The sequence below is a fragment of the Xenopus laevis genome, chromosome 9_10L (assembly GCF_017654675.1).
Source record: "Xenopus laevis strain J_2021 chromosome 9_10L, Xenopus_laevis_v10.1, whole genome shotgun sequence".
NCBI classification, from domain to species: Eukaryota; Metazoa; Chordata; class Amphibia; order Anura; family Pipidae; genus Xenopus; species Xenopus laevis.
This window is the reverse complement of record NC_054387.1, coordinates 52,440,934-52,468,871: the sequence shown is the minus strand read 5'-3', so window position 1 is coordinate 52,468,871 and position 27,938 is coordinate 52,440,934. Positions and strand designations below refer to the sequence as shown.

General features: G+C 41.0%; 1 protein-coding gene across 6 annotated transcripts; it reads right to left on the bottom strand.

Moving 5' to 3' along the window:
- Positions 1-86: 86 nt before the first annotated feature.
- Positions 87-27,924, bottom strand: pik3r6.L (phosphoinositide-3-kinase regulatory subunit 6 L homeolog). 6 transcript variants are annotated; one of them, XM_041576263.1, is made up of 22 exons: positions 26,796-27,686; positions 26,290-26,351; positions 25,484-25,590; positions 19,054-19,175; positions 17,649-17,735; positions 17,002-17,093; positions 15,696-15,764; positions 15,292-15,424; positions 14,913-14,982; positions 13,318-13,501; positions 12,524-12,671; positions 11,193-11,276; positions 9,759-10,170; positions 9,448-9,559; positions 8,399-8,518; positions 8,041-8,151; positions 6,215-6,305; positions 3,784-3,851; positions 3,584-3,674; positions 1,563-1,633; positions 1,133-1,245; positions 87-613 (listed from the first exon to the last, which is right to left on the bottom strand). In XM_041576263.1, the coding sequence occupies exons 4-22, from the start codon at positions 19,064-19,066 to the stop codon at positions 454-456; spliced, it is 2,229 nt and encodes a 742-aa protein (XP_041432197.1). In that variant the 5' UTR covers positions 19,067-19,175; positions 25,484-25,590; positions 26,290-26,351; positions 26,796-27,686; the 3' UTR covers positions 87-453. The 6 variants fall into 6 exon arrangements, with proteins under 6 accessions (XP_041432197.1, XP_041432200.1, XP_018090963.1 ...); XM_041576266.1 differs by having other exon boundaries at positions 9,460-9,559; positions 26,796-27,683; XM_018235474.2 differs by lacking the exons at positions 26,290-26,351; positions 26,796-27,686 and adding an exon at positions 27,762-27,921.
- Between the last annotated feature and the right edge of the window lie 14 nt (positions 27,925-27,938).

Genomic DNA, 27,938 nt, shown 5'->3' with positions numbered 1-27,938 from the left:
AGTATAGCAACTACTAGTTTTTAAATCCTAATTCCTTCTGTTGTGAATTCAAACTCCTATGATGTACGACTCATAAGCCCTTGGCATAAGTGACCTTTATTAAAGCAACATTCAATAAATAAGTGTGTGGATATTGCACAGGTGCAAGAGAAATGGCTGGTTATATATGTACAAAGAAGTGCATAAGAAAGTTACAGTTGCTATGCTGTTCTTTTCCTCAGAAAACAAATAATGAATGGACTCATATTTAGTGCATGTTTAACCTGCGTGGTGTTAAATATCTAAGGAGGTATTTTGGTTTAATTTATTCAAGTCCCTCTTGTTGGACTACAACTCCCAGCACTGGAACCTGTAGTCCAGTAACAGCTTGAGGCCCCCTTGTTGATCATCTGTGCGTTGCGCCTTCTCATATTCAGTGCTGAATTTTCTGCCGCCTCTCTCTTATGTTGACTTTTATCCCTGGATGATGCCAGCGAATGTATTTATTGGTAGCAGCAATGACTTGGACATGTATCTGCTCAGCCCCCCCACTTCGTTCCTTTCTCCGTGGGCACGCTGTGTCTTCATTTTTTGCAGGCTGTACCCTGGCTCCTGACAGGGCGACACCTCAAATCTAAAAGAGTTAATAGAGGAAAACATTTTATTTTCACTCGATGGGCTCAAAATTGAGGTCCCCTGGGTGGAGGGACCTACTGGCTTACTTAGGGCCCCTTGAAGTCTAATGGCAGCCTTATCAGGCCACCTGGGGAGAAGGCCCTGTTGTTAAATAATACGGGACCCTGATATTTGTTGATGCAGCCATGTTAGTATTGCAGCACTACAGTTCACAAAATCCATACAAATGGCTCATTTCTTATTTAAATTAATACTGTCATGGGATATATTGCTAATATTGGTGAAAATAGTTTCTCAAAAGAGCAAACAGATTTTTTTAAATGTAATTTTGAAATCTGATTGGGCTAGACATATTGTCAGTTTCCCAGCTGCCCTCAGTCATGTAATTTGTGTTCTGATACATTTCAGTCAATCTTTACTGCTGTACTGCAAGTTGGAGTGATATAATCTCCCTCCTGAATTCCTTGTCCTTGTGGAGTCGAACATAAAACCATCTGTTTCTTATGTGGCCTTTTACCTTGCAACGTTGCTATAAACCCTGCGTGAGTCCTTGTCTAACTGCAGAGTAAAGGTGCGGATCTCCAGGCTCCTCATTTGCACGCTGCAGGCTCTGAGCACACTAATGTTGCCCTGTAACCAAGCAAAAATCACAATTGGGCAAATCTGATCAGGATTTCCTAATGACACGCTTTCAATGGGTATAAACTTGCTTGTAATTTGCTGCAGAATGCAGTATCTATCTGGCTATTTATATTTTCTGCACTGGGATGATTTAGAAAAAAAGCTGATCAACAGAATTGAAGGAGCAGACAAATGCTTCTTTTAAAACAGTGACATTTACACATAACTATGAAATCTATCATTGTTATTCCTGAAATACGTTTCCTACGTAAAAGACTTTCTTTAGGCCATTAGTGCCCCAAATCTCCTGTCTCTTTCACACTCACCGGTGCATGACGTGTACTACACTGGGACGACCGTGTAACTTCATCTGTGTACACATTAAGACATACAAGATCTGCAAACAAGCACAAATTACATTTTTACAATCTACTCCAAATTTGACCCTGAATCACATTTTAGCATCACTTGAATCCCTTTCTGCCATAAGTCCCCCTGTCGTATCCCCTAACCCCACTGATGACAGCCGTGGGCTAGGGTCAAATATCCACAGGGCTAATTATTGATTTGACCTGTGTACACATTTGACTGTCCCTACTTCCTTCATTGAAATAAAATAGCCCTGGCAAGGATTCAAGATATACAAGTATCATGGGATCCATTATCCAGAAACCCATTATCCAGAATGCTCAGAATTACGGAAAGGGTGTCTCATAGACTCCATTTTATTCAAATAACCCAAATTTTTTAAAATTAATTCTTTTTTCACTGTATTATTAAAACAGTATCTTGTACTTGATCCAAACTAAGATATAATTAATCCTTATTGGAAGCAAATCCAGCCTATTTGGTTTATTTAATGTTTAAATGATTTTCTAGTAGACTTGAGGTATGAAGATCCAAATTACTGAAAGATCCGTTATCCGGAAAACCTCAGGTCCCAAGTATTCTGGATAACAGGTCCAGGGCTTGGCTGAGAATTAAAATAGGCCCTGGCATTTCAGGTACACAGAGGCCCAATCAGCCCACACAGAGGTCCAAACAGCCCACACCAGCCCACTAAATACTGACTTTCTATGGCACCTTATAGCAGCCCCTTATAGCATTTGCCAGAACCCACAGATTGCCAGTCCGGGCCTGAACAGGTCCCAGAACACTGTATTAAGGTACAGGACAGGATTAGTCATCCTTTATCTGAATGCTCATTACAGAAGAACTGCCTTGTAGTTAGGGTTGCCACCTTTTCCGGAAAAAAATACCGGCTTCCTATATATTTATCTTTTTTCCCTATTAATAACCATCATTTTTACCGGACAGGCCAGTAAAATACCGGCCAGGTGGCAACCCTACTTGTAGTAGCCAACTACTATGGGGTATATTCAGGATCAGACCGAGGGACACAGGGCCCACCGGGGCTGCTGTCCAGTGCCCCCCGGAAATTCCGCCACTCCATTTATTATTTATCAATGGGTAAAAATGAAAGTTCATTCTTTGATCAATAAGCCTTTCAAAATCCCATAGAAACGAATGGAGAGTGACGGAATTTCACTCTAGCAGACTGTGGCGATCTTTAACTTCACTCTTTGATAAACCTACCTCTTGGCAGCAGCATCAACCCCCTACTTAGCATACTCCCTAACTTAAAGCTTGTAAAAAGAAGGTTATAGAGCAACTCAATAGGTATGCTGGGACAGTGGCGTAACTATAGAGGAAGCAGACCTCGCAGGGGGGGGGGTTGGGGTGGTCGGACCATGAGTTCTGCATCCTCTTGCATTCAAATTCCCCACCCCTAATTTTCTTCCTCTAATTGACGCACTTGCGCCTGTGCGAGCAGGCCCGTATTTGGGAAAGGCCACCAAGGCCCGGACATAAGGCGGCAGTTTTTTTGGGGGCGGCATGCTGTCCAACCACATCCACATTGGTTCAGAAACACTGGGATGCGCAAGAAATAAAAACATTTTTTAAATTTTCCATGCGGCAATCCTTATTTCTTTAGTCCCCATGATGAAAATTAAAGAGAGGGGGTAGGGGCGACGAACATCAGCAGGCCTAAGGGTGACACTATGTAAATCTGTGTGCGAGCTTGCAGCAGGTTAGGGGCTTACGAACAGGGGTTTGTTGCAGACGGGAGTGGCTGTGCGCACTGGGCCCACCGAAAATCTTTCTGGCTGGGGGCTCAGCACAAGCTTGTTATACCCCTGTGCTGGCAGCTGTAGTCTGGTGAGAAATCCCTGCTCTGCCTTGTGTGTCGCTACCATTCACACTGTTTGGTTTATGAAAGATTATAGCTATGATGCTGTTAGTCATATGAGGGACTGGCTGCTTGGAACTCTTGGAATATTCTCACCTTTTGCTTCGTTGTGAGGAATGGTTTTTATCACTGCCCCTGAGGTTCTCAGCACCAGCGACCCCTCTTTTTCTCTGTTACTGGCCAGTGCCTGTGGGACACATACAAGTCAATGGGTTCCTTTTACTCTCTTGCTCAGTCCCCAAAACCCTGCTTTTAAGCAGTTTAGTCACCCAGCCCTAAATCTGCAATTACTTCACCTTTTTGTAATGAATTTGGATTCCACCTCGTGCATCTGTTGCTGTCTTTTTCCTTGGTAAGGTACTCACTAAAGAGACACAAATATCTTTTAGTTCCACATTAAAGGAACAGTAACATCAAAAAATAAAAGCATTTAAATATAATTAAAATATAGTGTACTGTTGCAATGCATTGGTAAAAGTTATGTGTTTGCTTTAGAAAGACTACTTAATTTTACGTAAATAGGCTATTATAAAGCCATGGGGGCAGCTATTCAAGCTAAAGGGTGAAGACACATGGCTACTAGTAGCAGCTACTTGTCATGGCTACAAATTAGACAATAGTGATAGTTAGCTTTGCTAAAGGTAAGGGCACACATGCAGATTTGGGGAGATTAGTCGCCCCAGCAACAAATCTCCTCTTCTTCGGGGCGACTATCTCTGAACTGCCTTTCCCTACCTTTCCACCAGCTAGAATGAAAAATCGCCAGCGGGATGGCACTCGTGGCGCTTTGTTTTCCGAAGTCACCCAAAGTTGCCTCCCACTGGCAATTTTTCATTCTAGCCAGCGGGAAGATAGATGAAGGCAGTACGGGGTGATTTGTTGTCGGGTTACTAAACTCCCCGAATCTGCCCGTGTGCCCTTACCCTAAGACACTACATGTGTTTTAGCAGACAGGGTATTTTTTGCCATTTTGTAGCCACAAAAAGTAGCTGCTACTAGTACAGGTTCGAATCTCCAGAACGTTGTATTCCTAATCCAATAATCACTAGGGCTCTCCTCTGCCTGTATAAAAGACACTGTTCAGGATTGGATTGCTGTATGCCATAGATTATTGAGGGGGAAAATGTAAAAACAGAAAAAATATATAGTGTAGCATTCTTAAAAATATTTGTTGCACCCTTAGCATTTCAGTTTACGTGTATCAACTTAGAAGTGTCTTTCATCAGTGAGAAAATATCAAATAAACATATGGTGATTATCAAGTGAGAAAGAAATAAATAAATAAAAAATAAAATAAATAAATAATAAAAAGCAAAATAAGTTATAGCTTTGTAGAACCCACACTTCAAATCACAGTGAATACCACAGTTCTGCAGATGGCATATAGTTGTAGTAGAGTGGGAATTACACTTTTAGGACCACACTACTCCCAGTGGTATATATCTAACAAAAATCCAATAGGCCTAAAATGGTTTGGAATAGAGAGGGTAAAAACTTACTGGAGAAGAGGGGTTTTGGTCAATAAAACATTACAAAGACAAAGCTGGTGGATCCATAGGCTTAAATCTCTGTCCCCACAAGGCTTAAATGTCAATTTTAACCTCAGGGCATTTCTAATATAATGTAACAGTTTTTAATATAATGTAACATTTTTCAGTATAACAAAATGTCTATTGTTCTGATGTAACAATTTTTATAAAGGAATATCTCTTTGCAAATAATTGGTAATATGTAGCGATAAGAAAGAAACTGTGTAAGATCAATAAAGCTAAGGACTCTTTGAACTATCGTGAGCAATAAAATAGGAGAAGATGTCATCGCTTTAGGAAGAAGCTAGTCGGCGAAACGCGTTAGCGAGGACAACTGTGTCTTGAGATTTGCGGAAGCGTGCTTGCGAACATGTGCAGTTGACTGTAAATTACGCTGAGGAACCGGGAGCAATATACGGAGACTTTTACATTGATTTTACATGTGGTTTTATCGAGAACGTCTGTGAGTGTAATTTTTGATCTTTATTAAAGTTATAAAAGCGCTTCTGCACATGTCACTTTGTTTTTGCCCAAGTAAGGATAAAAGAAGTTTGGAAGCGGAGTGGATCACCTATTTTATTTCATGCCTGCATGAACTGATTTCTTGTGAGTATAATATACCACTGGGAGTAGTGTAATTCCCACTCTACTACAACTATATGCCATCTGCAGCACTGTGGAATTCACTTTTCATTTGAAGTGTGGGTTCTACTAAGATATAATTTTACTTTCTATTTTTTATTTATTTTTATTATTTTTCTCACTTGATAATCACACCATGGTTATTTGATATTTTCTCACCAATGGAAAACACTTCTAAGTTGTAAATTGAAATGCAAAGAGATCACTAAGGGTGTAACGAATATTTTTAAAAATACTTCACTATATATTTTTTTCTGTTTTTAAATGTTCCCCCATAATAATCTGTGGTTTTTGAGGCATACATCTGCTAATTAGCAGATTACGGATAGGTTTTTTATTAAAATACAATGGCATTCTATAGAGTGCATATGTTATCTGCTATATAAACTGAGCTTTGAATAGTTGCCCCCACGGCTACACAGCAGCTTGTTTGTATAAACTATAGTAGGCTTTCTAAAGCAACAGTACATTACATTTTAATTACTTTAATTTTTTGGTGTTACTGTGCCTTTAAGGATGAAATGACTGTGAGCGCTGTTAATCCAATGTCACTTACCTTTGCAACTGGGGCAGTCCTGCAGCTCCGCCTTCAACTCGGTGAGAAACACGTCTTCCCCTGGTTCTAGGCTGGTGTCTCTGTAGAAGATCTAGGAACAATTTGCTTCTGTTAGCAATTAAATATCGCACTTGTATCACATCACACTTGTATTCACCTGCTTTTCTGGGCTTTGTTGATTCCATTTTATGTCGCATAAACACCTAAAAGGACACTATAAAACATATATTGCTTACACATGCAATTTGGTAAAAAATGTCAGTCTCTTAGGTATTTCTTGACGATCCCTTCACAGTCCCTCAGCTGTAAATAAAAGTCCAGAGCAAATATATATGTATTCCATAGGGAATATATATAAGGAGATTAGCGCCTGTGGCAACAGAAATTAGAAACAAGCATAGCGTAATACGTTAAAGGGGATGTCACCCTGTGTGTGTGAAAAAATTATTTATAAATGTGCTCCCCTTTTTTCCTTGGGCAGCTACTAATTAACAGAAGAAAGGCAAATCAAGGTGAATACAAGGAGAAAAGGTGTTCTTCGTATACAGCAAAGGTGCAATCCGATATTCTGGTCCCTCCTCCAGGTTACCGCTCCTGCCAGACTCCGGATCAGAAATAGGAACCAAGGATAGTGTGATACCGTTTTTATTAAAATATAATTAAAATCAAGTAAAAAATACACTCACATTTACCCTCTGAATGCGTATTACCCAAAGAGGGTAAATGTGAGTGTATTTTTTACTTGATTTTAATTATAGTTTAATAAAAACGGTATCACACTATCCTTGGTTCCTATTTCTGATCCGGAGTCTGGCAGGAGCGGTAACCTGGAGGAGGGACCAGAAAGGATTTTTCTTTATATGCATAACGCCACAGCAGTGGTTTGTAAGTAGGCAATTCACACAGAGTGTGGAGGCACTTTACTATCGGATTGCACCTTTGCTGTATACGAAGAACACCTTTTCTCCTTGTATTCACCTTGATTTGTCTTTCTTCTGTTAATTAGTAGCTGCCCAAGGAAAAAAGGGGAGCACATTTATAAATAATTTTTTCACACACACAGGGTGACATCCCCTTTAATTGAACGTATTACGCTATGCTTGTTTCTAATTTCTGTTGCCACAGGCGCTGATCTCCTAAAAGGACACTATGCCTGTTGTTTTATTAGAGAAACCCATAATTGGGCATTAATCCTGGCTGTAAGAATCCTAATGTTTTGTTGGACACACCCTGCTAGTAATATAATTCTCATGAATAAGAAACAAAAGCTGGAAGATCCCTATTTTTATAACTTTTTTCGTTAATGAAATTTAAGTGATCATATCCTTCCTATCTTATATTATTAGTCCAGTGACATTACACCTGTGGCCAGTTAGATAAGAAAGGCAGTTGCTGGAGTTTTTTCATACAGGTATGGGACCTGTTATCCAGAACACTAGGGACCTGGGGCTTTCTGGATAATGGATCTTTCCATAATTTGGGATTTGTCTACTAGAAAATCATGTAAACATTAAATAAACCCAATAGGTTGGCTTTGCTTCCATTAGTTATATATTAAATTGGATCAAGTACAAGGTACAATTTTATTATTACAGAGAAAAAGGAAATCATTTTTAAAAATTTGGATAAAATGGAGTCCATTGGAGAACGGCATTCCGTAATTCGGATCTTTCTGGATAACGGGTTTCTGGATAACCGATCCCAAACCCGTACCTGCTGTTTTTGTGTACATTTCTAATATCCCCGCAATAGCTACCTCTTATTATTTTTGTTAATATTTTTTAACTTTATTCCCAGTAATCACATGTGAAATCAGACAGACCAACCTTGACGCTGTATATCTGGAAGTAGACAGGCTGAATGCCAAACCGCAGATAGTAGGATGTCACATCTAGGATGAAAGGGTCTGAGGTGGCATCACTGGTGGGACAGGGTGGCTGCAACCATCACACATTTCTGGTTATTCTATAGGCTATATCATCCTCTTCATATATTTATATAAGCGTTTTTTATGCACTAGCCCTTATTAACTGATACATTTAGCAACAGCTTGTATCTTAACTCAAAAAACAAGCATCTTTTTGCAGATAAAGCTTTTTGGATATTTATCGCATTTTCCTGTGTTTTTTTTTCTTAACTTTTTGGGAAGGGAATACATCAATGTAGAGGCAGATATTTCCTTACCATGACTGAGAGTTTGGGGATCATGTCACACAAAGTGTTGATGTTTCCTTCATACCAAGGATCCACAAGGCCTAGGTATGTGCTTATCTCACAGACCTCATCCATGGTAGGGGGGTTTACCTGCAAAATAGCACAGGGATTTCACTTTTACTATTTACTTAACCAGCAAGGAGTCGCTAACTCCCTTTTGCTATAAAATCCACCCCCTGCTACATGCCTTGTTTAAGGGTAGGACTAAACAGACGTTTTCGGCGCGATCCGATGCTCTACGACAAAACGCCGGCATCAAATCACATGTGACAGAAATAAGGTAAGAGATAGAAATGTTGTGTCGGATCAACTTCGTGTCGGATCAACACTGCGACTTCATCCAACATTTCTATCTGTTACCTTATTTCCGTTGCATGCGATTTGACGCCGGCGTTTTATCGCAGTACGTCGGCTCGAGCTGAAAAACGTACGCGTAGTCCTACCTTAAAGGAGCTGTTCACCTTTAAGATAGCTTTTTGTATGATGTAGAGAGTGATATTCTGAAACAATTTACTTTTGTTTTTCATTTTTTATTATTTGTGATTTTTAGCTTTTTATTCAACAACTCTCCAGTTTGCAATTTCAGCAATCTGGTTGCTAGGGTCCAAATGATCTTAGCAACCATGCATTGATTTGAATAAGAGACTGGAATATGAATTGAAGAGGTCCTGAATAGAACGATGAGTAATAACTCATAACAATAACAACAAATATGTAGCCTTACAGAGAATTTGTTTTTTAGATGGGGTCAGAAGAAGAAGGTAAATAATTCAAACTATAAAAAAGAAAAATGAAGTCGAAAAGTTGATTAGAATTATCCATTCTATGACATACTAAACGTTAATGTAAAGGTGAACCAACCCTTTTTAAGTAGTTAGTCCAGACTTACTGGGGCAGTAGATTGAATTTAATAGCCTCAGCTATTCTGTGACTGTGCATCCTTCTCTTTATGACTGCTAAATACTATATGAAGTGCCTTAGAGGAGGCAAACACTATGTCAACACCCGCCCACACATACAGATGTACTGGCCTTGTCAGGTGAGGAGTCAGTCAGTTCGCCTCGGACTGGGATACAGTAAAACTGCAGGTTGGCTTTCAGTGTCCGGTGGGGCCTCCTTGCTTCTCTTTTCCTGGAATGATTGAACGAGCCATGAGCCTTGTTTCACCCAACTGAACCCCCCCCCATAAGCCATCTCCCAGGTAAGCAGTACTACGCTTCTCCCTACATTACTGGACAGGAGTTTGTGGTACATAAGGCTGGGCTTCATACTATTGATTAAAGTCTAGTAATTGAGCTTCTTGTGCCTTCCCAAATGCAAAGTCTCTTACCTATAGGAATAATAGGCCTTAGCCAGCTTGCCAAGCGCCCTGTCATCCCCCAGTATAATGATCCGTGCAGTGGGAAGTTTCTCCGGCTCTGCTGGGACCTCCGTACTTTGTCCTGAGAGCCTCTGAAGGGTCCCAATTCGGCTGCCCTTTGGTGCCTTTGTCAGGTTTTGGAGAAGAACTGCAGAGTCCAAATCTGGACCTTTCTTTTTGATGCACGGCTTCCTCTGTAGCTTGGTTGACTCTTTCTCTTCCACCCCGGGCAGGTCCCTCTCTATCCCACTATCATTGGACCACACAGATATCCGGTTCTGCTCAGTGCTCTCCTCATCCATAGTAAGATCTGGGATCCGAAAGGAGTCAACCTCTACGTCTGTGTTTTGCGTCTCTTTGGTTAAAAGGACCAGCTCCTTCCCTGGAACACAAACATGGTCCTAAAATTTTTACTGTGATAATACAGTGGGTGCTAAGATAAGGTGGCATTTGCACATGACTGGGTGGGTATCTTAAACAAACAGTTTGTACGAGGGTTTCCTCATATTAGTATGGGTTTACTTTCATTTATTCAGTTATACCTGCAATGTGTAAGTGGGTGTGGACAGTTTTTGCCTCTCATCCATGGTCTTTCCAGTACCATCTATTATCACCCCCAGCAAAACATGTAGAGTTATAGAGTATTTTCTTCTGAAATAATGCTCCCTATTGGATATTATAAACGTTAAAGAGGTTGTTCACTTTTGAATTAACTTTTAGTATGATAGTGATATTCTGAGACAAGTTTTTATTTATTATTAGTTTTTGAAAATTGCAACTTATTTTGTAGCTTTTTCTCCAGCAGATCTCCAGTTTGCAGTTTCAGCACACTGGTTACTAGGGCCCAAATTACCTTCGCAACCATGCAGTGAATTGAATGAGGGACTGGATTATTAAAGAGTATGTAAAGTCAAAAAATAATAATGCAAATACCTCTTCGCCGCTTTAAAAGAAGCACTTTGCAATATACTTTATTTAGAAATTCAGTGGCGTTTTAAAAAAAATAAGCATTCTTCTGCCGGCGTTCGTATCCTCTGCCTCTCAAAGTTGCACACTGAAATCCTTTGAAAGCTTCATGGCCGGATCAGTGCAAAATGATCAATTCTATAACATACTCAAAGTTAACTTAAGGGTGACCAACCCCCTTTAAACATTTATCCTTGTATGAATGGATGTTCAGCTGAACTGAAGAATATTCATCTCAAGCTGGGGGTCCTCAGAACAGGTATTTATTAGCACTGAACATCTAGATGGATAATGAGGAACTAGGAATTGCCTGATACACTCCATACTCAATGCCTGCAACTTTTATGGAGTCTGTTCTGGCTGCAGTCTAGTAAATCACCACTGGGTGACAGGGCAGTGTAGCAGTGAACACGGTAGAGGCTACAGGAGCAGACTTACATAGCTGGTCTTCATCGGTCCATAGGTGCACTGTAATGTCTGGACTCGGGCAAGGGATCACCTGCAGTTTGGATACTGGCACATCTACAAAAGAAATTATTGGTGCCTTTAGTCCCTTCTCTTTGATATTCTGCCAACCATCTAACTCTCTGCTCTTACATCTCCCCTTATACCTTCTCACAATTTCTCAAATATATTCTTAATATATTTATCAGACTGTGGTTCAGTTTCCATACCGTAAGTGCAACTCAGAATGAGATCCCTCCCTTTTTATACCCTAGAGACTGCTCTGTATATATATGTATCCTCATAGCAGCATATCCCCCACATAGGCTGCATTCTACTTTAGAGTAAAAGTACAGACCAATGATTAACTAAGGAGCTTGTTTTTGGAAATCACCCTTCGTAAAGAATAAATTGTGAGTAATTTATTATCTGTGGGTTCATCACAGATTTGCCGCATGTCGACTATTAAATGTTTCCTTATCTCGAGATTGATCAAACAGAACCACAAATAACCAACTCGGTAATTCCTGTTATTATTACCTAATTTACAGTGCAGAAATATATTTTTTAATTCATAGAATATAGTTTCTTTTTAAACTTGCCAGTTGCACCTATTGTTTTCTGGTTCCCTTTCTAGTCCAAAATTTGGTTGGGCCCCCCTTAGCCTATGAAAAAAACATGGCTGTAACAGCCACTGGGGCTCATTTACCGTATAAATGACAGACAAAATTTCACCTGGGCAGAAACTCATAGCAACCAATCAGTGATTAGCTTTTTTTTCAGTTAGCTGCAGGTTCAGCACTGAAAGCAATCATCTGTTTGGTTGACATGGGTTGCTGCCCAGGAGCAAATTAGCCCATTGTTTACATGAGCTCCACTGTCTTATAATTTTAGGAAATGGTAAATAAGAAGTCACCCCCTAACTGGCATGTGGCTATGCCCCATAATCCACTGCTTTGGGCTCCCTAGTGGGCAAGCAGCCCCACAATTTGGGAGCTACTGCTACTCCCATAATTCACTTGTGGGGCAATCGGCAGGAATGCTCTTCCCTTGGTTTTCAGGGTCCATTATTTACTTTTATAGCAGATAATCTTAAATATGAGTTTATGAACTTAATATTAATGAACTTAAATTAGATTTATGATGTCACTTGGACTTTGCGGTTAGGTATGACAGATGATGTGACTTCAACTTTGTGCTTCAACATGATTGATGACTTGCCCATGTCTAAAGAACAGTCTGTATTGCCCCACCCTTTTTTAACCAGGAATGAATCTCTGCATAGCTGACGTTCGATGAAACCCACACACACACTTGATCTGCACCTTCCTCCGACGAGCCAACCATCTTCCCGTATATTTCTTGCAGCCTCTGACAGTGCTTCTGCCGGCCAATCCCATTCTCTCTTGAGCTGTGTTCCACTGCCGACAGCACTTCCTGGAACCAGAGCTCCACCTCTTCTGGGGTTTGGTCCTGCTCAAGACATTCTTAGTTGTAAAACCAAATACAGACCAGAATCAGAGTGTCTTAGATATGCCCCTGGCATATTTAGTGCTGAGGTTTCATTCCTCCACTAAGAGGAAATATTTTTTTTTCTAGCAGCAATGCCAGTTTCCAGCAATGCCAATTTCCAAGGATTTTAGTAGAATACTCTCTCTGCTGTTATTCCCTGCATGCATTACATATTGTTAAATGCAACATTTTGTAACAAATGCTATCTAGAAGTTACTGGTTTGGATAAAAATGTATATAGGAATAAAACATAACTAATTACTAGAATGTTAATCCCCCCCAGAAAAAATGATAATGTCCTTACTGTACTATATCAGTAAAGATGTGCTTTACTGCCTCAATTATTTAAGTGTACTTAACATAGGGTATATTTCCTGTTTATGGAAAGAGCTTTAACAGCATTAAAAGGTAGAGTTTATTAGCCGTTTAAAGTGGTTTAAAATCAGCAGATAGCACTTACTGGCTACTTTCTTTCCGCTGACTAATTTAGTCCACTTAACTAAGTTCCAAAAAGTAATGACCCAAAACCTATAAACTGCTTTCCTGTTTCCATTTATTATGTTTTACCATTAACATATGCATCAATATCTCATTTAATACCTCTTACCTTTAGCACCTGTTGCAGCAGCTGGATGTTGCAGTCTTTCCCCAGTGCAGCCTGGATGCTGTTGGTGATAACGTATGACATGCACTTTACTGGCGTCTGGGATATCTGGGTGGCCTGAGTCTCCCGCAGGAGGGTGTTGCATACAGCCTCTGAAATTATATTTGGGTCCAGGAACAGCAGAACCCTGAAAAACAGAGATCTCGTGTTCTACACCACTGAAATATTAGGCTCTATAAGGGTCACCCAACTATTACAAAAACTGTTATTGACTTATGATCTGAATTGTATCTGTTTCCTTCTCAGACATAAATCTGCTTTATCTTGTACTGATATCATTTCATCTGAAGCAGTCTTATCTTAAGGTGGCCACACATGTAGAGATCCCCTCGTTTGGTGATTTCACCAAACGAGCAGATCTCTCCCTGATATGTCCACATTGAGGTGGGCAATACCGGGCTAATCTGATCGTGGGCCCTAGGGCCCAATGATCGGATCATAATGCAGCCAATACAGGCGTTCGGATCGCAGGACCGCATCAACGAACAGATGTGGCCTCGATCCAATGGGATTTTTAACCCTGCCTGATCGACATCTGCCCGAATTTCGGCCAGATATCTATCAAGGAAGCCCGTTGGAGGGCTCCAGATATGGGCCAATAAACTGCCGACTCGGTCTGTAGGCAGCTTTTATTGGCACATGTATAGCCATCTTAAATCTACCAATGTTGATAGGTCCAAGGCCAGACTGCTGCAGATGAAGTGATGCCTGGCTAAATCTATCTTATCAACTATTCATTATCCCCACTTGTTTCTACTTCTGCCTCAAAACCACTTGTATCTCTTTCCTCCCTACTGTGCAAATGAGTCTCGACTACTGACTGATGTATGCTTCTGATTTGTATCTTCTTCCTACATGCGAAATCAATTAGTCTGACCGTACAACTTCTATCTACTTGCTTAACTCCAAATCTAGCCGTCTATCTAACTTGTGTCTACTTACTTTACTTCAAATCCAGTAGTCTGGCTTTCTGACTTGTATCTAGTTCCTCAACTTCAAAAAAACTAGTCTGGCTTTCTGACTTGTTTCTACTACCTCTACTTCTAATACAGTAGCTAAGCCTTCTAATTTGTATCTTCTTCCTCTACCTCAGATTTAGTAGTCTGCCCTTCTGGCTTGTATCTACTTCCTCTACCTCAAATCCAGTAGTCTGCCCTTCTAGCTTGTATCTACTTCCTAGACCTCAAATCCAGTAGTTTGACATCTGTCTAATTATTCTGACTAATTGTCCTTCCTTGACAAACACAACACTGTGGCTTTGGCTCATTTGCTGGTGTCCCTAGTAGTCACTGTATTCCTACCATTAATGCATTCAATGTTTTGGAATAAACACAGTATATTGCAACATTTTGGAAGTGGAAATCGGTAGTTATAAGCGTGTGTACATTATAAATCAAGGTGCTATTACTGAGGCGGAGCTGTGCCACCCACACTGCCAAGTTTCGGAAATCCCAGGCTACTGTTTTTGTTAAACTGGATATTCCAGTTGTGGCGTATTTGTCAGTTATAGGAATTCATTGTATCCCAAAAACACTTACTTGTCCTGGTGCTGGAGTGCATCCCTCCTAAGGTTTTGCTCCATAGTAACCAATTTTTGGTAAGAGAAACCTAAATTTGAAACAAATACAAATAGCATTCAAAAGGCACAGTTACCTAAAGATCTACTTTTGTTAGTTCAAACTCTTCTAAGCACCTATAATAAAAAAGTACAATTGTTTAATTATATATTTTATATGTTTTTTTTTCCTCCCTCCCTACAATTTAAACTATTAACTAGTTGGTGCAGTCAGTGACAAGCCACTCCCCCCTTGGGAAGCATAAAACTAACCAATGGAATTATAATTCCTTCTAATTAATGTCCAGACAGCCATTCATTTCCTTCCCAGGGGTCACTAAGCTTAGCAACCATATGCGTACCTGGAACTTTCTTTTCCGTCTTTAACCTGTTGGCATAATCCAGTCCGATAGTACAGTAGGGCTTGGGAAGTGTCAGGATCTTTTTACAGAATACGTAAACCCTCTCATATAGCTCATCAGAGATGTATGCAGCCTAAAACACACATGGAAATAGTTGCTCTCGAGGAATAGAATGATAACTACAGAGCCCTAATTGTATGGAAATCTGGGCATACATGCAAGCTCTTCAGTTCTCAGGCTTCCGAACTATGCGCAAAGCTAGGACTTACTGCTTGCTCTGGAAATGCACAGTGTAACATACACCTGAAAAGCCTGCAATCTTCTAAAGCGTGACAGAGCCATGGAGAAGAATAGGCATTATTTTTCAGTCAGCATCCAGAGGTAGGTTAAATGCACACACGTACCTTAGTGATGGCGTACATTAGAGTGTGCAGCAGCGGTATGATGTAATGTAGGTTATCCGTGCGCTCAGCCTGTGAAAAGAAAATGCTGGTAATATTCTGTATGCTACTTCCGATACAAATTCCAGCAGCACTCCGGTATAGTGAAAGAAATTTATTTGTGCAAATGAAGCAACGTTTCGGGCATAACCAGCCCTTTATCAAAATTTCTTTCACTATACCGGAGTGCTGCTGGAATTTGTATCGGAATTTGCACTAGACCTGGGCAGACAGAGTTGCAGCTGGCACCCGACGCTACAAAAAGCGGTGAGATTGATTGTGTAGCACTACACTCTATGTTTGTGTATTCTGTATGCTACTGTTCTCTGATTGGCTGATATTTCCCCCGTATTGTGATCCTGCAAAGTGAATGCACAATGCAGCACTGGCACTAAAGGCTTTAGTTGGGCACCATGATAGACTTTTTACTGTTTGGTCACTTTATAAAATCTGTACAACACAGGACTCCAACACCAAGAATCCCTGAGTTTATATATATCATAGAACATACCATACAGATTTATTGATGTGCCCAGTACTCAAGAACTGGATATGATACTTAATGACACAGTAAATCAGAGCCCTCTGTGCCAGTAAAAGAGTTAAGGAGAGAAAGACAAGGCAGAAATGCTTTCTAAACAGACATTGCAAGAGGAAATCTAATTTGTGTATCTTCCTGTTTATCTGCAGATGAACTACTCGTCACAATGGCACACATGGCAACCCAGGGCAACATACTCTCAGTCAGGAAATCTTTCAACTTAAAACAACTGTTCAAAACCTACGTTATGTCTCCAGGTGAGCGGTGTCCTATTCTAAATAAGTGCCTATTAGTCTTTTGCAGCTTTTCATGTCTCCGCACTCATAGCCACCTATGGGCCTCTGTATTTTGCCATTGTGCAACTGCAGCAGCCAGAGGATTCTGAGAACTGCACTAGATACATATTACTAATTAGTTAATTTGTATATTTGCTTTGCGTACAGCAATACAGTACAGCTGGTAGGCTCTGGAATTGAAATGAACAATCCTGCTGAATTGTGCTTAGTACAGAGGAGTAACTATGCTGGCATAGTTGTATAGTATTTCTCTGTACAGGCTATAAGCAAAGTTAGGGGCTGTTCCTGCTGAATTGTGCTAAGTACAGAGGAATACATAAGTTGCCAGAAGTTTATGGTATCTATTTGTAAAGGCTGTTCCTGCTGAATTGTGCCCAGTGCAGCACTTACAAAACACAATGCAGTTGCTCTTACTGTATATCCATTCTGATACCTTTTCCAGTTCCTTGATTAGAATTCCCACAATGACACTCCCACTGGCCGAATTCCTGTCCAGGCTTTTGTGCAATGTCCATCGGAGCATTCCTGCAAGGAACAGCACAATGCGGCAGAGTCAGGGATGGCTGGGGTCCCCAGTGGATTACAAAAAGGGGTTTATGGCAGCAAAGAAGACATCTCTAACTGATTCCAATAAATAACCACCTCTCTTTTCGTCTCACCCATTAATATTTTAATCCCCCCGTCTTTCACTCTAGATCTTGTTCTCTGTCTCCAGTTCTCAGAAGGACTTCTGAGTTTACACCTCTTTCTCTCATGAACCATGTTTCCACCTCCCCTCCCCTTGTCTCTCACCTGGCTTTCAGATACTTTCCACTTCAAATATTAACAAAATATTTTTGAAATGTATTTTAAATGATTCTGTTATTTAAATCACTCAACCTTATTTACCAATAGCCCTATGGGGTGAAACGCTGGACCTTTGTGCATTTGCCCCACCCCAAAAAAATATTGAATAAAGTAAAATAATTAAAAAAGAAGAATTGCCAGAACCCCCCGGTGAAAACTTCCTTTTTTAGCTTCTTCTCTTCTGTTTTCTATCTGTCTAAATCCTGTATTTATATTTGCCTCCCATTTCTGTACCGTGGTCAGACTGTAGTGCTGGGTGCTGGCCATCAAGCCCTCGGAGAATTGCTCGCACCTTCTGATGGATCATGTCTGCCTCTGCCTCTGTGGGCCAGAAATACAGTGTCACATTACTTTCCACATCTTGCCTTTTTGTTAAAGGGGTAGTTCACCTTTGAGTTTTTAGTATGATGTAGAGTGTGATATTCTGAGACAATTTGAAATTGGTTTTCATTTTTTATTATTTGTGGTTTTTGAGTTATTTGGCTTTATATTCGGCAGCAGTTTGCAATGTATAGTAGTCTGGTTGCTAGGGTCCAAATTTCCCTAGTAACCATGCATTGATTTGAATAAGATACTGGAATATGAATAGGAGAAAGCCCAGTAGCGTCACTAGAGGGGGGCGGGTCCTGGTGCGTGATGTGCAGCCGGGCCCCGTCCCCCTCCGTACGGCCGCAGGGGGGGGGGCCCTGAGGGGGTGCGGGCCCTAGCCCACTCGCACCCCCTGCTCCCCCGGTAGTTCCGCCACTGAGAAAGCCTGAATAGAAAGATGAGTAATAAAAAGTAGTAATAACAATAAATGTGTAGCTTTACATAACTTTTGTATTTAGATGGGGTCAGTGAACCCCTTTTAAAAACTGAAAAGAGTCAGAAGAAAAAGGCAAATAATTAAAAAAACTAATACTAAAAGTTGTTCTAAAGGTGAACCACCTCTTTAAAGGGTGATATAAAGTCAGGGATGCTGTCATGGGAAAACATGGTTTTTTTTTCAAAACAAATCAGTTAATAGAATTCTGCACTGAAATCTGTTTCCCAAAAATGCAAACTGATTTTCTTTTATATTTAATTTTGAAATCTGACATGGGGCTAGACATATTGCCAGTTTTCCAGCTGCCCCCAGTCATGTGACTTGTGCTGTAATAAACTTCAGTCACTCTTTACTGCTTTGCTGCAAGTTGGAGTGATATCACCCCCTCCCTTCCCCCCCCCCAGCAGCCTAACAACAGAACAATGGGAAGGTAACCAGCAGCTCCCTAACACAAAATAACAGCTCCCTGATAGATCTAAGAACAGCGCTCAATAGCAAAATTCAGGTCCCACTACGACTCCTTCAGTTACATTGAGTAAGAGAAACAACAGCCTGGAAAGCAGTCCCATCCTAAAGTGCTTTTTGAAAACACATGACCAGGCAAAATTAGATGGCAACTAAAAAAATACACTTGTAGGAATTAAATTTTATACTGTAGAGTAAATTATCTGCAGTATAAAAAGTGTAATTTAGAAATAAAAATGACATCATACATAGGAATTAAAGTGACTGTGTACCCTATGAGTTATGACCTTATACATCATCATCATCATTATTATCAAGTTTCCAATATCGGCTCAGCCTTATGTGATATGTGCCCCAATTACAACTTACCAGAATGCTCCATAGATGAAGAGATGAAGGCATTTATAAAAGTGACTCAAAATAGGCACAACGTCTCAGTTTTCAGCATAGTCTTCAGACGAGGAAGGGATTATGGCGGCACATCTTCTGCACTAAACAAGAGAAAATTGCTAGCGGTTAGTTTGTTACACCCTAATTATTTTGTATATTCGTAAAGAACTCTCCAGTGCTGGCAGGCAGCTTAAGGCCAAATGATCTTTCTAAAAGGGAAAATGTTGCCCTTTAAGACAATGGAAATGCTTTATTCGCTGGCAAGCTGGCTTTATTACTCGCAGTTCCGCTTCTCACCAGCTGATCATGTCTATACAGGCCCAGATCTGGCAATCTGTGAGTTCTGGCAAATGCCAGAGGGGCTGCTATAAGGTACCATACAAAGTCAGTATTTAGTGGGCTGGTGGGGGCTGATGGGGCCTCTGTGTACTTGGCAGGGCCTATTTTAATTCTCAGTCCAGACCTGTGTCTATAGGATGCAACAACACAGCACCCTAGTCTGCAATTGCAATATAATATAAACCACCACAGCCCTCATCAGCACAAACTAAACCTTAATTTCCAGGTCAAGGGTTTGAACCCATTTCATGGCGTGTTCATTGGAAGCCAAGCATGGGGCTGGCAGCTGCACAGACAAGAGAAATATTGCATGTTAGTGGAATGTTTGTAGTAAACCTTAAAATAGGTCTACACCACAGACCGCAGCCAGATAGGAAGCAGAACTGGTAGATTTAAAGCATTTGTGGACAGCATGTAGGAAGTGTGCACTAAATGGCACCCAGCTTAGTCCCCATTGTAACTCTTGCACAGAGTCCACTTCTATGCACTGCATTCCCTCTTGTTTCATTTATGTGGAAGTTGTTTGGCCTAAACCCTAAAAGTATCCTGTGTGGTTCAATTGGCATGTGCTGCTTCTTATAATTTGTTTCTATAAGTTTCGGCTGCCTGTCTGTCTTTTGTGAAAATTAAAAATGTTTTTGAGCTTTACCCTTCAAATTGGCTTGCAGCTGCTCAGGGGTATGGCAATTATTTTAAAATTGTGGTATCTGCATCTGGCAGGTTGTGCCCTAATTGTATGAATCCACATTCAGTCGCTAACCTGGGCTGGTGCTTCCCCAGGTATAACCTGAGCAGTACAGGATGACTTTGCCAATGTCTGTACTGTCCATGCACCCAATTTTGATAGACACTGGGGATGTCAGGGGCAGCCTTAAAAGATGGTGGCACAATGTTTCAATGCTTTTTCTTTAATACAGCAATATTATATTTTTTGTTTTTTTAAATAATAAATTATTGTACAGGTATAGAATCCTTTATCCGGAAACCTGTTATCCAGAAAGCTCCAAAAAAATAATGGAGTCTGAGAAAATCTCCCTCAGACTCCATTATAAAGAAATAATTCACATTTTTAAAGACAGTTACTTATTTCTCTTTAATAAAGTACCATGTGCTCATGGTTGGACTGGGGGGGTCAGGGCCCACTGGGGCTGCCACATCAGGGTCCCCGCACTCCCCCAAGGCCAAGGGCCCCCTTCCCAGTCGCAAATCCCCCTCCCAAATCGCAAATCCCCCCCTCACCAGTCACAACGCCCCTCTGTCCCTCTCCCATCCCCCTCGACGGCACCTACTTACTTCATACGCGTCATCTGTAGGCATCATCTTTTTAAACATTTCTATAATGTTTAAATGATATTTTAGTAGAATTAACATATGGATATCCAAATTACAGAAAGACCCCCTTATCCGTAAAACCCCAGGTCCCGAGCATTCTGGATAACAGGTCTCATACCTGAATTACTTTTCCCCTGCTGTAGTAGAATAGTCCTGCTTTTTGGTAAGCAGTGATTCTGAGTCAATAAATAATTTCAGAACCAGGGTGTATGCTCCCTTAGCCCAACAGTGTTCCCCTGGTGAAACATATTAATCCTGCTTATCAGTTTGGGACTCCTGGGGCATGTTTACTGAAACAATCCCATCCTGGTAACCAGAAATAAATATCAGCAGAGGAAAATTGATTCTTTGATAGCAGATGCCTATCCAGAGATGTGCCTGTCTTATAGGTGCAGTTAAAAACAACATTTTCTGCAGAGAAACAGGAACCCGCAGAACTACAACACAGTCCGGAAAGAACCCATGTCTAAAGCATCAGAGAGTGAGAGAGAACTTAGAGGAAGTGTTTTTTCCTTCTTAGTTAAACAAGCAAATGTGTAGCGCAATCATCTCTCAGTTCCTGTTTTCTTTTTAGCAAAGAAACTCAGCGTAACTTGGTCATGAAATAGTTAACAGGGTTTGGTGGATCTAATTCATTTTAACTCCATTATCTTATCTCTGCAGTTGATAAATGCCCTACTGTGCCTTTCAAACTGCCCCTTGGCCCCAAGTGATGGCCAACTACGCTTGCCCAGCAAGTATGTTAAAGGCAAAGTAGTTTCTTTTTATATCTCTGTTTCCTGCCAATCTGAAAAACATCCTACCCACTCCCCTCCCCAAATCATGCCCTTGACCGGATACATCCTTCCTCTGCACCTTCATGTCGCTGTGACCCCTAAAATGAATGAACCAGCCAGTAAGAGTGATCTGCATCATTCAATTCCTTTATCCGCTTTACCCCCACCCCCAGCATTCATGTACTCATTTACATTCCCGTTACAGTACTTAAATGTAGATACATTGTGCTTCCCTGCAAACTAGTTCTTCATTACCATATCCCGGCAGTGCAAAATATTTGGTTTTTTTTACCTCCCCCCATTTAATGTTCTGCTTCAGGCCTTAAAGGCCCTTAATTCAATTTTTATCAAACCATCTCATCAGGGGGGAGATAAGAAACATACGTTACATTACAGATAGCAAAGCCAGCAGAGTGGGGCCTTATCTGCAACTGTCAGTCACACTGCCTCTCAAGTGAGAAACAGAAACCAATCCCCACAGGATATAAATAACCCCAGAAGCAACACCTGTGAGAGGAAAACATGCAATAGGCACCAAAAGATATACCAAAAGCTTCTAACTTATTTTGCCTTTATATTTGTACCCTGCTGCCATTGACTAAACATATCTGTTTGCAGCAGTAAAAAATTCCCACTTCTGCAACCCACGCTTATTGAATATTAACTGCTAGAAAAGAAGTAAAGCATAACAAAGAATTAAGCTAATAATGCTGCATTTTATGTTTTGTATGTACCATCTCAGTCACAGACCTTTAGCAGTGAAGGTATGCTCCCAGTAGCGCCCCATCTTCCCCTTTGCTCATTCCCAGCACATGCTCTGAAAACTGCTGTCACTTAACTGAGCTTAGGCACCCACTTCCAATATAAAGTATACATAGAATATAAAAGTTACACTACAAGGCTGATCAGTAATTTATTCATATTTACATTACATGGCAGCTCAGTAATCAGTGCAGTTCGCTTCAGGATTCTTGATTATTTCTGATCTACAGTAAGCTTAGATTCCCACCAACAGCCCAGATCAGACTAAGCATGTGCAGTGCCACTGACAAACAAAATGATTCCAACAAGATCCAAGATGGGGATCTGCAGGGGGCATCTTTGAAGGCCTGTATCAGTGGCGGATCTACCGGGGGAGCAGGGGGTGCAATTGTACCAGGGTACAATTGCAACCAGTAGTTTCCCCTACGCTTCCAGAATGGCGCAAGCTTTAAAAAACTGCTTTCGGAGGGAGTGGGCCGTCTGTACCAGGGCCCACCCCTCCATAGTTATGTTACGTATTTTGTTTGATTGTAAGTTAATGGTGTCTTGAAAACTGTGGCAGGTCCTTTATACTCAGCTGCCTTAATACAGGACTGGCAATATAGACCCCCCATGTCTATCTAATTTGTTTAGTTCTCGTTTAACATTGCCATCAGTGCCCCTTAAAGGGATTCTGTCATGATTTTTATTGTGTAGTTTTTATTTCTAAATAACTGTTTACACTGCAAATAATTCAATTTATCATATACCATTTAGTTCCTGAACCAACAAGTGTATTTTTTTAGTTGTAATGTTAGTGTGTAGGCAGCCATCTCAGGTCATTTTGCCTGGTCATGTGCTTTCAGAAAGAGACCGTTCTCCTCTATGGAATTGCTCAATATAACTGAGGGTGTTGCAGTCGGACCTGGATTTTACTATTGAATGCTGTTCTTAGATCTACCAGTGTCATATTGTGTTAGGGAGCTGCTATATGGTTACCTCCCCATTGTTCTGTTGTTAGGCTGCTGGGGGGGGGTGATCACTCCAACTTGCAGTACAGCAGTAAAGAGTGACTGAAGTTTATCAGAGCACAAGTCATATGACTGGGGGCACCTGGGAAACTAACAATATGTCTAGCCCCATGTCAAATTTCAAAAGGAAGTATAAAAAAATCACTGCTCTTTTGAAAAACTGATTTCAGTGCATAAGTCTGCTGGAGCAGCATTATTAACTGATGCTTTTGAAAAAAAACATGTTTTCCCATGACAGTATCCCTTTATTAAAGCAGAGGTGTGATGTTGGGTGAGGTCACCAAGTGACATTTTGTTGCAAATATAGAAATGCTTTCCCACCACACATGGGAAGTCACTGGCGGCCCAAGCTGCCCGCCCCAATTCTGTTTCGTTGTTCGATATCACTAGCTATATTTTCTTAAGCTTTGGTTGAAATAAAAGTTTATTTCAGTGGCCATCTTTCATACAAGACAAAAAATCTATGTCATGTTTTGGAAACTCCCTCTTTGGCCGGGGCATGGGAGACAGCTAGATAATGACATAGTGATTATTGGAACACCCCATTCTTAAAATCAAAACTGCTTCTCCCCATGCCTCCTGCACCCTGCTCCCTTTATGCTGAGTCTCGTTACCATAGCATTTTTGGAAATGTCCGTGCATTCTTAGCTGTTGGAACCCATCCCAATTGTATAAGTAACAGATAATTACTGCTTTTGGTAATGGATTACACGGGAGAGAGCAGGGTTTGTAGGAAGAAGGAAATACAGAAATTAAAATGAGGGAGAGGATTTTTTCCCTTTTAAGTTGTTAGCAACCTCAGTTGCATTTATGCCAGTGTGGGAGTCAATAAAAAAGAGACAAATAGCAGCAGGTTGGGTAGAAGTATGAAGAAACATTCACAGAACTGAGAAATGAGAAAATGTTATGTAGAAGAAATAGGGACAGATGTGGCAGTGTTGGACAAAATAGTAACTTAAGAATATTCAGAATATTGAAGCAAGTTTTTGCAGACCATCAAATCAAGGCTGGGCAGAGTACAGGAAGGCAAGCTTGAGCGGAATAGAGGAAAGCACGGATGGACCGACTTTCGAAAGAGGAGGATGGGAAGAAGATCAGAAGGAATGTGGGGTGGAAGGTTGGGCACATTATTAAGAGTAGAGGTTGAACAGAATGACAATATGACTATAGATCAGGAAAGTAAAAGAGAAGCTAAGTGACAGATAAGACAGGATAGAGATGGAATAAGGGAGTAACATAGTAAGTTAGGGTAAAAAAAAGACCCATGTCCATCAAGTTCAAGCTTTTAACTCTATTTTAACCTGCCTAACTGCTAGTTGATCCAGAGGAAGGCAAAAAACCCCAGTAAAATATAGGAGTGCATATCATGTGAAATGAATGAGTGAGAATAATGACAGTGCTAATTTAAAAGAAAAGGGAAAATTATAATGAGTGCTCACGACAAGGCCAAGAGTGCATGAGTTACGCCAGAATGATGAGAGGCTGAAGGACATGACAGCAATAAGACATAGAAAGGAGCTAGAAACACTGGAGAAAGTTAAGCAGCATTTAAATGGCACAACATCATACCTCCCAACATTTTGGAAGTAAAAAGAGGGACAAATTTTTTTTCCGCACGTAGCGCAGCAAAATGTTGACCACACCCCTTCCTGTGGCCACACCCCCTAATTACCATGTTCATTTTACAAAATTTGGCAGGTTATGAAAGTTTGAAATATAAGAAGAAGACAAGAAAGAAAGGCAAAAGGGTGGGTGAGCACATCTGGAAAAAAATGTGGAGAGCCGAAGCAGTAGTGAGCATATACCCAATACCTCTAGGCAGAGAGTGGGACTAAGTGGGCATTAGGAAAGGCAAGAAGGAAGTCTGAGAGCTGTCAGTACTGGCTATGAAGACAGGTGAAGTTACATCACAACATATGTATATCTCAGAAAAGAGGGAGTGAAGAAGGAGAGGGTTACAAGACTCAGCAGGAAAGAAACAGAACAGATTGCAGTCAAATATTTCAGAATCCAGTAAGAAAGGAAAATTTTGTAAGAGGTCAAGGATGAAACATGAAATAAGAGAGCAAAGTGCATTGGTGAGAGCAAGTTTGGAATTTGGAGTACATGCTCTGAGTGCTACCAAGTTAACATATTTTAAGACAAAGACATTTATGTGTATGAAATAGGTGGTAGATAACAAGATATTACCTTGTGTGATGACACTAGTGAGTGGTCTGAAGCAGAACCACCCAAAAGTGGGAAAGAAATGCGCTGAGCCAAAAGGGAAGTGTGCATCTGGCTTGACTCACATAGATCTGTATAATGAGAGGGTTGTCTCCAGTTAGCAGCTGAATAAAGGATCTTTTCTAGGCACTTAAAGGGGGGGAAGCAGGAACACAGAATGGTTCTGTGCCGGTGACAGGCTGTACGTTGCTCTGCGTGAAGCACCCAAGGGGGCTCCATCTCTCTTGTCTGCCTGACCAGATGTAAACACTGGACTGCTGTGTAAATGAGCCTCTTAAAGGCAAGACCCTACCATTTTAGCCTACAATTGATATTCTGCAAAAGTGATTTTAAAAGTGATTATATACTATTTTTATTATATAAATTATTTGGCTTACAGGGCAGGGATCCAACTTGGGGAGTTCTTAATGTTGTGGGCTACAGCTCCCAAAATCTCTCAATAGCCACCTATCTTTTATAAGCATGGCAGTGCTACATTCTGCCTTTTTTTTCTCCACAGCTCTGCTGGTTCTGTGCTTGGTTCAGTCCAGGACACTTTCTGCTTGTGTTTTTTACATAGTACCTGTGTCTGAGTGGGTTGCCACTGGGGGGGGAGGAGGGGCGCCAGTTTAATTCTGCATATACTGGTAGTAAAATTGCTCCTAGACTGGAGGGAGGTGGTAGGTTAAAATATATGTATAAAGAAGGATAGATAAAGAAGGATAGATGGGGGAATCCATACAAAGACAAAACATGTCTTCTCCAGGCTTTGCAGGATGAGGACTCCTTACCTTAGACTGACGCCACTGGGAAAGTGTGAGAATAAGATGGGAGGGGTGGCAGAAGTGTCTGGCTGTGGAGATGGGGACATAAGGGGAAAGTAAAGGCAGAGTGAGAAAAATGGAATATTAGCGATTGTGAGAAAGAGGTGAGAATTGGGAGAGTTGGAAGGTGATCATATACGTGTGATATGGGAGTCCAGTATAACCCACTGGCTATATAATAATCTACACAGTCTCCTGACATAGCAGTGTTCATGTGAAAGGGGATGCAGGCATAAGCAAAGGCACAAACCTGTAGAAAGCTGCTAAAATACAACCCAGAGCAGCCCATGGCAGCCAAACGCAGCTATTCCAGTTTTAGATTAAATCTGTATATAGAAGTCTGCTTATTACTGGGTGTGTGGTTTCTCGGCCGGAGGGGTTGAGCATGACAGTTATAGTCTGTACCTGCTGAGTTTAAAGGAAAAGCAGACTTCTGCACCCCCACCAATTACAGCAATATAATGGCAACATACCCCTTAGCCGCGTGTCTCAAAGTTTTCTTTCTCAGTTCCTGACACGGCAGAGGGAGCAGCAGGCGTAACACACGGAGAAAGAGAGTGCGAGCTTGCAGGGGAAAGGGGAAGTAGCATGAAAGCAGCCTCTATGCAAAGCAGAAAATCACTACTACGTTGTAATAAGGAGGCTTGGAAAATCTGCGTCCACTGACGGGGGGGGGGGGGGCTGATCAGCTGTGCCAGCTTCTAGTCTGTGTCACTGGGGCAGTGCCATGAATACCTCCCTACTCTATTAATGGGCTGCCAGCAAGGTCCTGGGAATATTAATCCTGGGTTTCCGGGATTAAAGGACTTTATTATTCCCTAAGTGATGCAAGTTGTTTAAGGACACCAAGGAAGCACCAGATCATATAGGCGTTATTGTTATTGAGCCTAGAACATTCCTTTCCTGTATATTTTTGTTTATACATAGAGTAGAAGGTGTCATATTTGTTTCCCTTACAAATTACAGTATATGGGCATGTTATACTGTTTGCCCAGAACATTCCTTCTCTGTATATTTGCAACATTATTTATGCAATTAAGTAGGAGCTGTCATATTGCTTGCTTACCATCGCTTGAAGTCAAAATTTCCCACAAACCAAATCAAACATAAGCCACTACAATTTCATATGAAATGCTAAAATTCACAGTTCCCAGCACTACTTGTCTGCACTCTATATGACAAAGGGCATTCAACTGCAGTTTTAAGAAGTAGAACTAAATCCTGTTAATCAGTAAACCTACAAGGAATTTTTTAGGCCAAATATTGCAAGACCGATTGTTTTGAATTCCTAACGCTATAGAAACGCTGGCACTCAGACCCTCATTACCTGGGCTGGAATTCAGGATGAAATAGTTTGTTCCTGTTCCTCGCAAACACATCATGGTTCAGTTTTGAAACTTATTTCTTACCCCATATGAGTGATGTGAATTGGAACCTACCTGCTAAACTGGCTTCTCCCTTCCTCCATGTCTTTCGCTCACCTCACCCTGGAACATTCCATGCAGGGAATTCTGTGGATTCCGTACTGAGGGGAGGGCGTGTTCTGTAGTATTTTCACACTCAAAGAGGGACGCACAGCTATGGGAAACCAGTGGCAGCACCAGCGCGCATGTGAG

Bases quoted from the DNA above. Each gene is read 5' to 3' on its own strand.
- pik3r6.L (XM_018235476.2), bottom strand. The intron at 8,519-9,447 runs GTATGTGTGGGC...GCTATTTTGCAG, and splicing joins CTGACAAGGCCAGTACATCT to GTAAACCCCCCTACCATGGA. The intron at 3,852-6,214 runs GTAAGTGACATT...GTGTCTCTTTAG, and splicing joins GGACTGCCCCAGTTGCAAAG to TGAGTACCTTACCAAGGAAA.